A 16,860-nucleotide genomic window follows, 5' to 3' on the forward strand; every position below is an offset into this window, starting at 1 on the left:
ACCTAGGAGTAGAATTGCTGGATCATATAGTAATTCTGTGTTTGACTTTTTGAAGACCCGCCAAACTGTTTTCCACAGCAGCTGAATCAGTTTACATTCCCACCAGCAATGTTTGAGAGTTCCAGTTTCTCCACATCCTTGCCAACACTTGTTATTTTCCATTTTTTCTGTTTTGGATTATAGCCATCGTAGTGGATGTGAAGTGACATCACATTGTAGTTTAAATTTGCATTTCCCTGATGACTAATGAGATGTTGAGTACCTTTTCATGTACTTGTTGGCCATTTGTTTTATCTTTTTTGGAGAAATGTGTATTTTGCCCATTTTTAAATTGTATTGTCTTTTTTTGTTGTTGAGTTGTAACATTTTAAAAATATGTTCTGGATATTGGCTCTTTATCAGATGTATGCTTTGCAGATATTTCTCCCATTCTGTAGGTTGCCTTTTCATTTTCCAGATTATGTCCTCTGATGTACAAATTCTTCATCAACAAATGTTGATGGAAGTTTGGTTTATCTATTTTTTCTTTTGTTGTTTGTGCTTTTGGTCATATTTAAGAATTCATTGCCAAATCAACAGTCATGAAGATTTATACCCTATATTTTCTTCTAAGAGTTCTATGGGTTTAGCTATTATATTTAGGTCATTGATATATTTTGAGTTAATTTCTGTATACGGTATGCGGTAGGGATCCAACATCACTCTTTTGTATGTGGACATAGTTCTGATTTTTAAACTAATGAATTAATATTTTTATGGCTATAAATTTTCTACCAGCATGTCTGCTATAAAATGTTAAACATAGTAAGTATAAAACAAACGTAAGTAAAATAAATAAAAATGTTAAATTTGTAAAATTTATAAATTTTTTTGTTTGTAAAATTGTGATAAATAATCAGTGGAGGATTCAATGTTTAGAATATTCATATGGTATTTATGTAGAACAAGCAGTACATTTCTCTTCACCTTAAGAAAGTGTACATGATATCTTTCACAAAGCTATTTTTGTTTTCTGTCATAAAAATAATGCTTCCTATTTGAAGCCAAGAAAATATAACTAAGAAAAATTGAATAAAGGAAATACCTTCATGTGAAATCCAATTACTTTATAGTGATTCTTTGGGAGGACCTTTATAACAAACTTAGACAAACATTGAAAATCTTTAATCAAGAGAAAGAGGTAGAAAAGCAAAATGAGAAATGAGGAGAGAGCTAGAACCATAACAGTGGAAAATCAGAAGAGATGTCACTCTGTGCTAATAAAGGAGAAAATCTTGATGGCTTGGAAAATTTGGGAATCACTTAAATTATGATTGCATTCCTTTATGTTCATTTGTTCATTATAAGTAACCCTTTATTGATCACATATAACAGTGGTTCTCAGACTTGTTGATCTCAGTACCTTTCATAATTTGAACAGACCAATAACAATAAAGGAGATTGAAGCTGTTATCAGAAGGCTCCCAACAAAGAAAAGTCCAGGACCAGATGGATTCACAGCAGAATTTTACCAAACATTCAAACAGGAATTGACACCGATTCTTTACAAACTATTCCAAAAGATTGAAACGAACGCAAATCTCCCAAACTCATTCTATGAAGCAAACATCATCCTGATACCAAAACCAGGTAAAGATATAACCAAAAAAGAAAACTACAGGCCGATATCCTTGATGAATATAGATGCAAAAATCCTCACTAAAATACTAGCAAACAGAATACAGCAACACATACGAAAAATTATTCATCACGATCAAGTGGGATTCATCCCAGGGATGCAAGGTTGGTTCAACATACGCAAATCAATAAATGTGATACACCATATTAATAAACTCAAACACAAGGACCATATGATCATCTCTATAGATGCTGAAAAAGCATTTGATAAAGTTCAGCACTCATTCATGACAAAGACCCTCTATAAGTTAGGTATAGAGGGAAACTATCTCAACATAATTAAAGCCATATATGCCAAACCCACTGCCAATATCATCCTGAATGGGGAAAAGCTGAAAGCTTTTCCTTTAAGAACAGGAATTAGACAAGGATGCCCACTCTCACCACTCCTATTCAACATAGTGTTGGAAGTACTAGCCAGAGCAATCAGAGAAGAGAAGGAAATAAAGGGCATCCAGATTGGAAAAGATGAAGTCAAACTGTCCCTGTTTGCAGATGACATGATCTTATATATGGAACAGCCTAAAACCTCTACAAGAAAACTGTTGGAATTTATAAATGATTTCAGCACAGTAGCAGGATACAAAATCAACACACAAAAATCAGTAGCATTTCTTTTCTCCAATAGTGAACATGCAGAACGAGAAATCAAGAAAGCCTGCCCATTTACAATAGCCACCAAAAAAATAAAATACTTAGGTATTGAGTTAACCAAGGAGGTGAAAAATCTCTATAATGAGAACTACAAACCACTGCTGAGAGAAATTAGAGAGGATACAAGAAGATGGAAAGATATCCCATGATCTTGGATTGGAAGAATCAACATAGTGAAAATGTCCATACTACCCAAAGTGATATACAAATTCAGTGCAATCCCCATCAAAATTCCAAAGACATTTTTCTCAGAAATGGAAAAAGCTATCCAGACATTTATATGGAACAATAAAAGACCACACATAGCCAAAGCAGTGCTGAGCAAAAAAAATAAAGCTGGAGGCATAACACTACCTGACTTTAAGCTATACTACAAAGCTATAATAACTAAAACAGTATGGTACTGGCATAAAAACAGACACACTGACCAATGGAATAGAATAGAGAATCCAGAAATCAACCCACACACTTACTGCCATCTGATCTTTGACAAAGGCACCAAGCCTATTCACTGGGGAAGGGACTGCCTCTTCAGCAAATGGTGCTGGGATAACTGGATATCCATATGCAGGAGAATGAAACTAGATCCATACCTCTCACCGTATACTAAAATCAACTCAAAATGGATTAAGGATTTAAATATACACCCTGAAACAATAAAACTTCTTAAAGAAAACATAGGAGAAACACTTCAGGAAATAGGACTGGGCACAGACTTCATGAATACGACCCCAAAAGCATGGGCAACCAAAGGAAAAATAAACAAATGGGATTATATCAAAGTAAAAAGCTTCTGCACAGCAAAAGAAACAATTAACAGAGTTAAAAGACAACCAACAGAGTGGGAGAAAATATTTGCAAAATATACATCTGACAAAGGATTAATATCCAGAATATATAAGGAACTCAAACAACTTTACAAGAAGAAAACAAGCAACCCAATTAAAAAATGGGCAAAAGAGCTAAGTAGGCATTTCTCTAAGGAAGATATACAAATGGCCAACAGACATATGAAAAAATGCTCAGTATCACTCAGCATCCAGGAAATGCAAATCAAAACCACACTGAGATACCATCTAACCCCAGTTAGGATGGCTAAAATCCAAAAGACTCTGAACGATAAATGCTGGCGAGGTTGCGGAGAAAAAGGAACTCTCATACATTGTTGGTGGGACTGCAAAATGGTGCAGCCTCTATGGAAAATGGTATGGAGGTTCCTCAAACAATTGCAGATAGATCTACCATACGACCCAGCTATCCCACTGTTGGGAATATACCCAGAGGAATGGAAATCATCAAGTCGAAGGTATACCTGTTCCCCAATGTTCATCGCAGCACTCTTTACAATAGCCAAGAGTTGGAACCAGCCCAAATGTCCATCATCAGATGAGTGGATACGGAAAATGTGGTACATCTACACAATGGAATACTACTCAGCTATAAAAACGAATGAAATACTGCCATTTGCAACAACATGGATGGACCTTGAGAGAATTATATTAAGTTAAACAAGTCAGGCACAGAAAGAGAAATACCACATGTTCTCACTTATTGGTGGGAGCTAAAAATTAATATATGAATTCACACACACACACATACACACACACACACACACACACACACACACACACACACAAAACCGGGGGGGAGAGAAGATATAACAACCACAATTACTTGAAGTTGATATGATAAGCAAACAGAAAGGACATTGTTGGGGGGGAGGGGGGGAGGGAGAAGGGAGGGAGGTTTTGGTGATGGGGAGCAATAATCAGCCACAATGTATATCGACAAAATAAAATGAAAAAAAAAAAAGTATTGAGGACCCTTAAAAGCTTTTATTTATGAAGGTTATATCTGTTAATATTTACTATATTAGAAATTAAAATTTAGAAAATTTTAAAATATTTATTTATTAACTTAATAAAAGTTATAAACCTATTATATGTTAGTACAAACAGCATATTTTTATGAAGCATAACTATATTTCCCAAAACAAAAAAATTTTTTTAGATGAGTAGCATTGTTTTACATTTTTGCAAATCTCCTTAATGTTGGCTTGAGAGAAGACAGATGGATTCTCATATGTGCTTCTGTGGAGAATCTGTTGTTATATGTTGTTTTGGTTGAAATATGTGATGATTTGGCATCTATAGATATGTAGTTGGAAAAGGTAGAACCATTTTAATAGCCTTTTCAGATAATTGTAGACATTGTTCTTTGACCTACTAAGGTAAATATATATTTATCTCCTTTGAATCATTGTGAAAGTAAAGACATGACTTATTTAGTGCAAAGCCTGCATTTCTGGCAATCAGAGTATTAATTGAATTGCTCTTTTCTTTCCCAAAGTAGACTTACAATACTGGTCCGCATGGAGATGCTTTTGTGGCTTGGTTTAGTGGCAATTTGTTCTCTTTCAATTCTCCAAAGTCCTGAATGCCCCTGGTGGCCATGGAGTGTTCCTTTACCATTTGTACAATTGTTTGTCAGTTCTCCTAGTATGTAGTATTATTTCTGAAGCCCTTCATAAAGTTCGATAGTGGACTTTACTTCCCATTTCTAATTTGAGTTTTTATGTTGTTTCCTCAACTGTGTTCTTAAAGGAGCATTGAGCTTTGATTAAACTTGCATGTTAATATATAGCACTATCACCTTTTTAGCAATTTTGGGTCAAAACTATTCATTAGTGGCAGAAAGAATGGGTGCAGAAGAGTAGAGTCAACATATTTCAGAGACTGTTCTTGGCTTAGAGCATTTGGAGTATAATGTGTTATCACTCACTGGCCATGAGTGTGCATACTTTGTTGAGTTTTTGCTGAGAGCTTATGATAGTATTCAGAGTATGCCTTTATAATGGAGTTATTTATTTATTTTCTTGTTTCCACCACACTGTATGAACTCATACTCAAAACTGGTGTTATTCACTTTGTATCCCCCCATGGAGGGAAGGATATTGGTTTTGGATATATTGATTTTGAGATAACTTGCAGGATTGATCAAAGGGTAATTGTGCAACAGGCAGTGTCTAATAGGAATTTAGGGGAGATTTTTGGGCTTCAGGAAGATACCTGGGATTATGGTTATACATTGTAAAAGTTGTATTGTAAGAATAAGATTGAAGGAGAAAATGTGGAATATGAAGAGGACCATGGTCAGTTCTTGCTGGTTATATGATTTTAAGCCAGGTATTTGATTTCCCCATGCTTAATGTCCTCATCTATGTAGTAAGGAAAATATCTACACCACAAGATCCCTAATAAATGTTTTCCTTTTACCTTCCTTTATACATTTCAACCTCTTTCTAGAAAGTATATACTATATTGTTCCAGAAAAGATTTAAGTTTGGCTTAGAAGTTTCTGGGGAAGGGGCCGAGCCCGTGGCGCACTTGGTAGAGTGCTGCGCTGGGAGCGCGGCGACTCTCCCGCCGCGGGTTCGGATCCCATATAGGAATGACCAGTGCGCTCACTGGCTGAGTGCTGGTCACGAAAAAGACAAAAAAAAAAAAAAAAAAAAAAGAAGTTTCTGGGGAAGAAGGCAAAAAAAAAGAAACTGGATAGATTCCATGGCTCTCGCTATCCTTAAGGAAGATAAAAACCCATTTTTTTGAAAGTACATGATTTCCTGGCACTGCTCTATACTAACTTATTAGTTCTTTCCTTTTTTCCTGCATATAAATATTTGTTTTTATATAGCTCCATTTTTTCTGGCTCAACATGGACTTAAAATATATTATTTAAATTTGTACCTTATATTATTTGTTATTCAGTTGAAAATTTCAATGCCAAATAGTAATAACCAACAGAAGAGTGATTAGACATTAACCTTGAGTTCTAAGACAATAAAAAATAGATAAACATATATATGTTTTTAATTTTAAGAATAAATTTTTTTCTCAATATAGTCTACTGTCTCTTTATAGTATTTCACTACCTGCCATTTCAGGCCATCACTTCCCTTTTCATGGTTGAATTCTTTGCTTCATATGCTAAAGCACTTTGTTGCCATAGTTTGTAAATCTTTTCCCTCAGGATTTGGAGTAGGTAGATTCTGAATTCCCTTTTAGATATAAAGGGATTCATACCAATTTAACCTAAAGGTATGAAAAGACTGATTGGGAAGTATAGCAAGTGTTTTAAGGTTTAAGCTAAGAACATCACACAAGTAAATATAATGCTTCTTATTTTAGTTGCTAAGTGAGAAATGATGATTTTATGGAAGATAACTGGATCCCATGGCTAATTGGCTTGAAATTCATATATGCAAATATCAACTTTTTATCAAGATTACATATTGCTTCTATCAAAAGTTATTAAATTTAGAGTTTTGAAATCATAAACTTTGTTTTATTCAATCATAAAATTTACAAATCTGAGGTTGAAGAAAAAATCCCAAACCTTTTAAAGATGAAGATTACAATTAGTTACCTTTCCGGGGATCAAAACCTCCGAATACTCTTCTTTTACTTCATTTTAATTCCCATTTGAAAGCTGATACCATTGTCTCATGGTGGGAGCTGGAGAGGAGAGAAAAATAAGAAAGTAAAATGTCTAATATATTGTTGATCTTCTGTGGATCAGTTTCATCTAGTTGAAAATCTAACCATCACATATAACATAGTTTCTTTGGGAAAATGTATTCTGAGTTCCAAGTAGCCAGTTTGTAAGCAAACAATTGGAACAGAGTCTATTTGTAAATTGACTGCCTTTTCTAAAATGCAGCAGATATGTATTTTTTCTTAATGTGTTTTCCATTAATCCTTAAATACATTTCATTATTGGATGTTAGTAATTTATTAATTTAATTAACTAGTGGTCATCTAGGTCATTTCTACCTCTAAAATTCTCTCACTAGGGCAAAGATTTTGTCAAATGGTTTAGTTGTATTAAGATTCCTAAAGTTTTAATGTTCAAAGATATAGCTTTTTGATCAGTATTCACAGGTACAGAAAAGTTAGGCAACATATTTTGGGAGAGAAAAATTTCTTTGGTAATATCCAGATTCTATTGTATAAAATTCAGTACACATGGGTTTAAGAAATATTGTCGGAATAAAATTTTTCTTTAGCAGACTTTAACACTTGTGTTTTTATCTTTCAAGACCATAGGATTTTTTGGTTCTGAGTTGTTTCCACAAGCCAAGGAGCTAAAGAGGAATGGAAAGTGCTTATAGAACAAGGTTCTTTCACACAAAGTCTTCATTGTAGAGTTTGTGACAAATTGTTTATCTTTTCTAAGTCAATTAATCTATTTTAATAATTACTGAAACTCTGCATAGAATATAGTTGCTCTTTAAAAAGTAAAGTAAGCAAGTTGATTAAAAATCTTGGCAAGGTGGGGCTGGCTGGTTATTCAGTTGGTTAGAACACAGTGTTATGACACCAAGGTTAAGGGTTCGGATTCCTTTACTGGCCAGCCACCACACACACACACAAAGTCTTGGCAAGGGAATCTAAGCAATTAAGTCTTGATAAAATAAAATCTGCTAAAAATAAGTCATTCCAAGAGAAAAGAAGATGGCCACCGTTCTGGTTTTTACAAACAAAGAAAACCATAAAATGTCTTTGGGGATAAGTAATGAGTGAAGATTTGGGCTTTTTCAGCAAATCTTCCTGTGTTCTGCATAATGTAAGATTTTGTTTGACAAAATTCCTACCACTTTTGGAGGCAAAAGATTGCCCACATACTGTGTTTTGAGTGCCTTGTGGCCAGAAAAAATGAACTAGTAATCATCAACTGCTTCTGTTCTTTTATTATATGACTAGTTTTCATGTATGTATTTTGTAAATTTATAGAAAAAGATGTGGCCTCATAAACACTAAACTCAAGAGTAGTGTTTACCTGTGGGAAGCGAGATATAGAACAGAATGAAGCAGAACTTTCAGCTCTTTTCTCTATATACTTCTATATTGTTTGAGCTTTTTTATTTTTTTTTTATTTTTGTCTTTTTCGTGACCGGTTCTCAGCCAGTGAGCGCACCGGCCATTCCCGTATAGGATCCGAACCCTTGGCGGGAGCGTCGCTGCGCTCCCAGCGCCACACTCTCCTGAGTGGGCCGCGGGCTCGGCCCTGAGCTTTTTTAAAAAATGAGTGTTCTTTTAGCAAGTAAAATCAGAAAAGGAAAATGTATAGGAAAATAAACTATTTTAAAAATTATCTAATAATGTTTAAGTTCTTAAGATTTAAGGCAGATTTTTAAGAAATGGAGATGTAAAACTGATTTTGGAAACAAATAATGTATTATGTCTAATATACAGTATGACTTTTAGAAATATTAAAGTGTTCTGTTTTACCTTGCTAACTGAACTACTGAAATATAGGACATTATTTGTGACTATAATTTTGAATGTTTCAGATGGCTTCTTATAAATATTTTTAGATAGTATAAAGTATGTCCATTTTAAACTTCTGTAGTTGTGTTTAATTTCTTCTAACAAAGCATAGTGGAAATACACCACACCCAGAATTACTAAGCCCATAGTGGTTTTTCTGGGATTTTGTTGATCTTGGTAATGATAACTGCGATCTTTGGTATTTTTTTCCTGCTATTTTTTGATGAAATATTAAGATAGAAATATGCAAAGGTCTGAACCTTACAAAAAAAGATTTAAAAATTAAAAAAATGGAAAAAAAGAAATACACAAAAGTTAATGTTAGTATTTTACTAAAAACCTTAAAAATTCTTATTTCCTTATATCACTCTCGTTTAGCTTATTCCATAAATCAAATGCATCCTTGAAAGAAATATACTTTTCTTTCATTCATTAGAATTTCTTTTTCCCTTTGCCTTATATTCATTTTTTTGTTTAGTAGAGTTTGTTGAGTACTTACTGTCCGGCATTGAGGTAGATAACAAGATAGCCCAAATTCTGCCCTCAGGAAAAAATCAATACAAAAAAATAAATAAGATAATTTCAGATATTGCTAGAAAAAGGAGTGATTAGGACCGTGTGGCCCTAACACACATGGAGTTGGACAAGATTACAACAGTGGGACTACAGATGTTTGAATATTTATAAAAATGTTTGAGTACTTAAAAGTTATAAATCAGGCTATATCCTGGCCCAGCCTGCATTCCCATGCTGCATCCTGAATTCCCAGCAGCCTACATGCTCAAGGCCCAGAGGCAAAAGGAGCTGCTCTCTCCTCCAGTACAGGCTTTTCACCTGCCAGTGGTAGCGTGGATCTGTTGGGGCAGGGTAAGGATGATTGGGTGGTGCCTAGACCCATCTAAAACACTGTACAAACTGATCCCACCAGGTCCCCAGGAATCCAATTACAGAGAAGTTCACCTCTATTTCCTTGCTTTTCTAACTCAATTTTTCCAGAAAGTTCTAAACCCTTTCCCAAATTGTACTACCCAAGGAGAGAGGAGAGGAGTAATATAGGTACCCAGGAAACCTGGCTTGCCTAGGCAATCGCTTTGGTTGATTTGCGGCTGTCTGCTTTAAATGAGTAAAGCTTTTTGTAAGCAGCCACTCTTTCTAAGATTTCTCGTGGTGGAAGCTGTCTCCCCTCCACACATACTGGAGCATTCTGAGTTCTTTATCTTCTGGCTGAGGAGCTTCATTCACCTAGCATCTCTTCCTTGTAATTCCATTACTCAATTAATTAATTTTCAAAAAACTTCCTTACAAGGCCGAGAGGGAAAAAAAAACATCTGTTTTAGTGCTTCTAATATGCAGGGCTCTCTAAAGTGCAGAGCCTCTTGCCTAGGTCTGAAGGTGAATTTGGACTAAGGATGGAGATGACCATAGACTAGTCTTTTACATACTTCTTTGATTTCTCCCTATCCTGCTGTTCTGAATCATCCTAGTTCCCCACTCTATTTATTTTAATTTATAAATTTGTTTAATTTGTAAAACCAAACTGGTATTTCTTGGGATATCTATGTGTGAAAAGTAAGTTCCAAATGAAAATGAACATTTTCCAAAAGGTTTTTTTTTGTAAGGTTTTAATAGCAATGACTAGTTTTCCTGTTCCCACCCCTCCAAGGGGCTAATGATTCAGACTTTGCAGATTTAAACACTAGCTTAAATATACTTATTTCTCTTTTTATAGGTGTGAAAGCTGTGTGGATTTGCTGTTTGTGAGAGGAGCTGGAAACTGTCCTGAGTGTGGCACTCCACTTAGAAAGAGCAACTTCAGGGTACAACTCTTTGAAGATCCCACTGTTGACAAGGAGGTTGAGATTCGGAAAAAAGTGCTAAAGATGTAAGTATTATTGCTTGAATGATTAGGTCAAGAAAGAGGACTTTAACAATTATTTTAATAATTGATATCATTATTTTGATATAAATATGGATAGATTGAGAAGTGAATATAAAATCATACATATATGAAGGTATTTCAAAAAGTTCATGAGAAGATTTGTATTATTATTTAGTTCTATTTTTCCATGAACTTTTTGAAGTACCCTTGTATTTGTTCAACAAAAATTTAAGTTCTTAGAGGACTGAGTGATGTTATTTATCTAATCTTTGTTAAAGAAGAGCCTCTTGATTGATGGTTCCACAGTCCATCTATTCATTTGCGATCTGTTCTTTAACAAATATGTATTGAGTACCTACTGTGTGAAAACACTGTGTTAGGCAGTGGCTACAAAATGATAAGTAAAACAGCTGTGAACCTTGTCATCATGAGGCTTACATACAGTAGCACAGGATAGCAAAGAGATAGACAGTAAAACAGGTAAACAAAACAAATATGTGATTATAAATTGAGAAAGTGCTATGAAGTTTAGTGACTGAGTGTTGGTGGGGGTCAATGATGTCAGATAAGGGCTGAGGAGGTAACATTAAGTTGAGGTGTGGAGGCTATTAGAGAAAAGCAAGTGTTAGCTATAATTTATTTTGGTATATATATATATGTGGGCATATATATATATTTTTCCTTATCTTTTTCATTTATAATTTAGCTTTTACTTTTTCCTCTGTGTTAATAGTTTTGGATTTTATCATAATGCACCCTTTAAAAAATATTTAATTAATACTTTTATTTAATTTCTTATTATTTTTGGTGGTACATATTTCAACCCAGGTCCCCAATGTTTTGGCAGCATTTTTCTAGGAACCTAAACAGTGACACATTACCAGTGCCCCTACCTAGCTGCTCTTTTATTATTTGGATTACATCTGGGAGGTAGTCTCTTAGATTCTGACCTTTTATTAATAATCCTTGCAGTTTTCTAATTCTTCACAGGTATATTATAGTATTTACAGATTTTCCTCATCTAGCATTCTTTAGACTATAACTGGCAAGAAAAATTAGAGCATCTCTCTTGAATTAATTTTCAGTTTTCTGTAAATTAGTGAATCTATTTATAAGAAGTAAACAGTATCATAATTTTCAGTGGTATGCCTTGTTCAAGCTTATTTTGCAATACTTCAGTCTCCTAATTTCTCTTTCCCTAAGTCTTTTAAGAATTTGACATATTGTACCATTCTTTCCTGATTCTACTCCTTCTCTGTAGTCCTAAGGATTTAGGAACAGTTGGTTTAGTTACAAACCTGGTGGCAAGAAAATGGTTTTTCCATAGTAATCAATCCTTTTCTGTGTATCATGTATGAATTAGGTAAGAACAGGCAAACTAGTTAGATAATTTTGAAAGCAATGATATATGTAATGTGTTGATTTTTCTCTGTTAAAGATACAATAAAAGAGAAGAAGACTTTCCTAGTCTAAGAGAGTATAATGATTTCCTGGAAGAAGTGGAAGAAATTGGTATGTTTTTAATTTGATGTGCTTGCCTATGAGACATTGTGCTTTAATCTTTTAGATGCCTAGGAGAACACCTCACATAAAAATCTCTAATAAGGTTTGTTGTGGTCGTTGATGTTTACCTAATTACTTTCTTTTGTACTTGAATCATATGTGTCAAATTGAAGGAATGCTGAAGTAGGGGACATTCTTAAGTCATATTTTATCTCAGGAGAAGTAAGATTAATAGAGGTAGTAATACTTTATAGCTGGGCAGGAAGGCTGTATTTGTATGTATCTGTATGTTGATAATGTAGTAGAGTAGTTTAAACAGAAGGAAACAATATTCTGATTTTTTAAAAACAGGATTTCTATTAACTGTATCCATGATGACTAATGCCATATGTTGTTTATCATCATTTATGCTTCTGTGGATACAGTAGTTTGAAAACACTTTAAAACAGTTGACTGTTAGTGGCATCCTATTATTCAGTATTATTCTGGAAGCAGAGGTTAGTGTACTCTGAGTGCCTTTTCTTTCTGATGTGATTAGTCAAAAGGATGCTTTAAAAAAAGAGTATTGTTTCTATTTTCATAAATAAAATTTCAGAGATGTTAGAGTCTGGAAGTTGTTATACTTGTACATTGATATAAAAAAATTAATGCTATTCTTTAAAGTTGCCATAATTATTACTAAGTGCAGGTTTGGAAATGACACAAAAGTTACAAACTGAAAATTAGAATGAGACCATGAGGATCAAATAATCATCATTTTTATCCTTCTCTCGAACTTGATAGCCAACTATACTCACACTATATATTATTAAAATATGATTTTAATAAAATTATATGTGGTTTATATATGGTAAATTTTTAGAAAATTCAAATTCTTGAGAAATGAATATTCTAATTCCTTTAATTTCTTTACTGAGAAAATCCAGAAAATCTTTTTGTTCCAACTGTTATCGAAACTTTTCTAAAATGTCTAAATTTAATTGTTATGCTATAGCAAAGACATTTACAGAACATAATTTAAGATTTTTCTGGGATCTTTTAGTGCCTTAGAGCCACTGCTTATTTAATTCTAATTGTATTCAGTGCACTTTGTATGTAATCTTAGCAACCAAAAGTGGATATGGATTTTAGCTGAAAAGATTGTAGAATTGAGAGTGCCAAGGCAAAGTGGAAAAGTTAGGATATAGATTGAGAAGATAAACCAAAAAGAAATCTGCAAGAACTGAGCAAGTATGCAGCTATGTAGAAATCTGACTATACATAGATATTAAGTATAGGACAAGAAATTGGATAGCAATCAGGGAGAAACCCAGCTTACATATATTCTGAAGGCAATGTGATTAGTCAAAACTCTGGTCAGGCAATAAAGGAAAAGGAGATTATAGATATTGCAGTGCAAGTTGAATATATGGTCACAATTTCAAGCAGACAGTCAGGATAACTAAAGAAAACTGATGGACAAAGGAGGTGGGGAACAGGTTTAAGTGATGAACTACAAGAGGATCTTGACTAGTAAAAAATATATAGTTTTTTGCCATGAGATGAATTAGTTTGAAGGTATGGACGACTTGGGGCCCATAGGTTAAACCAGGTTCATGACCAGAAATAGGAACTAGGATCCACAGGCAAGTCTAGATATTAGGGCAATATGATATCTAATACTTTCTTTACCAGATAGGAAACTGTGGCTCAGAACATTTAGTTTGAAAGTGATCCTGATATTATGTATATTTATGAAGGACTGTCTTCAGTTGCAGTATGTGAAAACTCTCTTAATCAACCTCCACTTAATTAAATTGTCTCATTGGAGTAACTTACTGGAGTCCTTACATAAAATGTACTGATGCCCAAAGCATAATGAATGCATGGTGGATGCTGTCCATTAGAAGCCACCCTCAAGCATGCCTCTGTACTTCTCTCACCAGTTCAGTTATGCACTAAGGGTTATTTGCATTGATAACAAAACCTTCTTATGCTGGTTGTACTTGTTATTGTAGGTATGGAATTTAATTAAGTAGTGTATAAGGTTGGGAAAAAATTGTAAAGCTCAAGGAGGAGTCTGCTTCTCAAGTTCTTGGTTTGCTTTAAAAAAAATGATAACTGAACAATATAGATGACTGTTATATATTATATAAGAAAGAAGCAGAACTCCAATTAGAGAGTAGACTTTGGATGTTTGTCATTAAGTTAGAGAATGTCTGTACACTTACCATATAAGTTTTAAGGTAAAATAAAAGTATTTAAGAAGAGACAGAGAGTATGTTTCCTTCCTTTAACAGACAGTAATCAACTATAAATCCTCGTCATGTTGTTTAAAGAGTGGGTTCTACTGTATTTGAAGATATTGATGATTTTGGGGACCTGGGCTCAAGGATTTATAGATTATTTTCTGAACATCAGCTCAATTCAGCAAATATTTATAATTATTTTATATCATCTTCTTTGCTGTTGGGGATGTTTGCTCTCAATAAGGTCAGACTCTAAAGGCGAGAAATATATGTAAAGTAATAACTATAATTTGATGTGATGCTTTATAATATAGGCATTTATAAAATGCTATGGGAATACAGATAAGAAAGCAATTAATCCAGCATTGGGAAAAAAGGTATAATTTGGAGATTATAATAATAATCTCTTCAGAGAAGAGATGACATTTGGATTTAATCTTAAAAGATGAATAGGAGTTTACCAGGTGGAAAGAGGATGGAAGAACATTTGTAGCAAAAGGAAAAAGGCATAGAGATATAAAAGTGTTGAGCTTGTTGGAGAATGAGCAAGTAGTCTGTTGTAGGTAGGTAGAACAATGGGAATGACTGAAAATGAGGCTGGAAAAACAAGGCAGACCTGGATTAAGGAGGGTTTAGTTCTACAGGCAACAAAAGCAAAAATAGACAAATGGGATCACATTGAACTAAAAAGCTTCTGCACAGCAAAGGAAACAGAGTGAAGAGATAATCACACAATGGTAGAAAATATAACATCTCTTCCCCCAACCAGTCTCTAGTAACCACTGTTCTACTCTCTACTTTTATGAGCTCAACTTTTTTTGCTTCCACATATGAGTGAGAACATGTGGTATTTCTTTCTGTATCCGGTTTATTTCACCTAACATAATTTTCTCCAAGGTCATCCATGTTGCTGCAAATGGCAGAATTTCATTCTTTTGTATGGCTGAGTAGTATTCCATTGTGTGTGGTACATACCACATTTTATTTATCCAATCATCCATTGAAGGACATTTAGGTTGGTTCAAATTCTTGGCTATTGTGAATAGAGCCACGGTAAACATGGGAGTGCAGGTATCCCTTCAACTTGTTGATTTCCATTCCTCTGCATAAATACCCAGCAGTGGGATTGCTGGATTATGTGGTAGTTCTGTCTGTAATTGTTTGAGAAATCTTCATACTGTTTTCCTTAATGGCTGTATTAATTTACATTCCCACAAACAATGTATAAGAATTCCCTTTTCACCACATCCTTGCCAGCAATTGTTATTTTCTGGTTTTTTGTTTTTGTTTTTGTTTGTTTTTTATAATAGCCATTCTAACTAGGGTGAGATGTCATCTCATTGTGGTTTCAATTTGCATTTCTGTGATGATTAGTGATGTTGAGTAATTTTTCATGTATTTGTTGGCCATTTGTATGTTTTCTTTTGAAAAATGTCTATTCAGGTCCTTTGCCCATTTTAAAATTGAATTATTTTTTTATTTTTATTTTTCTATTGAGTTGTTTGAGTTCTTTGTATGTTCTGGATGTTAATCCCTTGTTGGATGCATAGTTTGCAAATATTTTCTCCCATTCTGAAGGTTGTCTTTTTGCTCTGTTGATTGTTTCCTTTGTTGTGCAGAAGCTTTTTAGATATAATCTCATTTGTTAATTTTTATTTTTGTTCTCTGTGCTTCTGAAATATTATTCATCAAATCATTGCCCAGACCTATGTCCAATATTTTTTATTTTTTATTTTTTTTGGGCTGGCCTGTACGGGGATCTAAACTCTTGACCTTGGTGTTACAATGCTGCACTCTAATCACCTGAGCTAACTGGCAAGCTCCTCTTCGAAAAGTTTTATAGTTTCAGGTCTTACATTTATGTCTTTAATCCATTTTGGGTTGATTTCATTATAGGATTTGAGATAGAGGTCTAGTTTCATTCTTCTGCATATGGATCTCCAATTTTCCCAGCACTGTTTATGGAAGAGACTGTTCTTTCTCTAATGTATGTTCTTGGCTCCTTTGTCAAAAATCAGTTGGCTGTAGGCTTATGGATTTATTTCTGAACTCTTATTTTGTTCCATTGGTCTTTACGTCTTGTCTGTTTTTATGCTGGTACCATACTGTTTCAATTACTATAGCTTTGTAGTATATTTTGAAGTAAGAGAGTGTGACATCCCCTGCTTTGTTCTTTTTGCTCAGGATTGCTTCAGCTATTTGAGGTCTCTTGTTATTCCATATTTTTTAAAATTGTTTTTTCTATTTCTGTGAAGTATGACTGTGAAGTATGTCATTGGTAGTTTGATGGGGATTGCATTGAGTCTGTAGATCACTTTGGGTAGTACTGTCATTTTGACAATATTGATTCTTCCAATCCATGAGCATGGATGTCTTTTCATTTTTTTGTGTCTTCTTTAATATCTTTAATCGGCATTTTATAGTTTTCATTGTTGAGATGTTTCACTTTCTTGGTTAAATTTATTCCTAGGCATTTTGTTGTTGTTGTTGCTATTGTAAATGGGATAGCTTTCTTGATTTCTTTTTCTTCAAGTTCGTTGTTGGTGTGTAGAAATGCTACTGATTTTTGTATGTTGATTTTGTATCCTGC

At 34.0% G+C, this 16,860-nt stretch overlaps 1 protein-coding gene across 1 annotated transcript in view; it reads left to right on the forward strand.

Annotated features, from left to right (window-relative positions):
• MNAT1 (MNAT1 component of CDK activating kinase) overlaps positions 1 to 16,860 on the forward strand; it is a 232,228-nt gene that overhangs the window by 53,076 nt on the left and 162,292 nt on the right. The window contains exons 2-3 of the mRNA XM_063090923.1: positions 10,390 to 10,542; positions 11,978 to 12,051. Of these exons, the coding sequence (XP_062946993.1) occupies positions 10,390 to 10,542; positions 11,978 to 12,051 (227 nt within the window). The remainder of the gene's footprint in view (positions 1 to 10,389; positions 10,543 to 11,977; positions 12,052 to 16,860) is intronic.

This window comes from Cynocephalus volans, chromosome 3 (genome assembly GCF_027409185.1).
Source record: "Cynocephalus volans isolate mCynVol1 chromosome 3, mCynVol1.pri, whole genome shotgun sequence".
In the NCBI taxonomy this organism is placed as follows: Eukaryota; Metazoa; Chordata; class Mammalia; order Dermoptera; family Cynocephalidae; genus Cynocephalus; species Cynocephalus volans.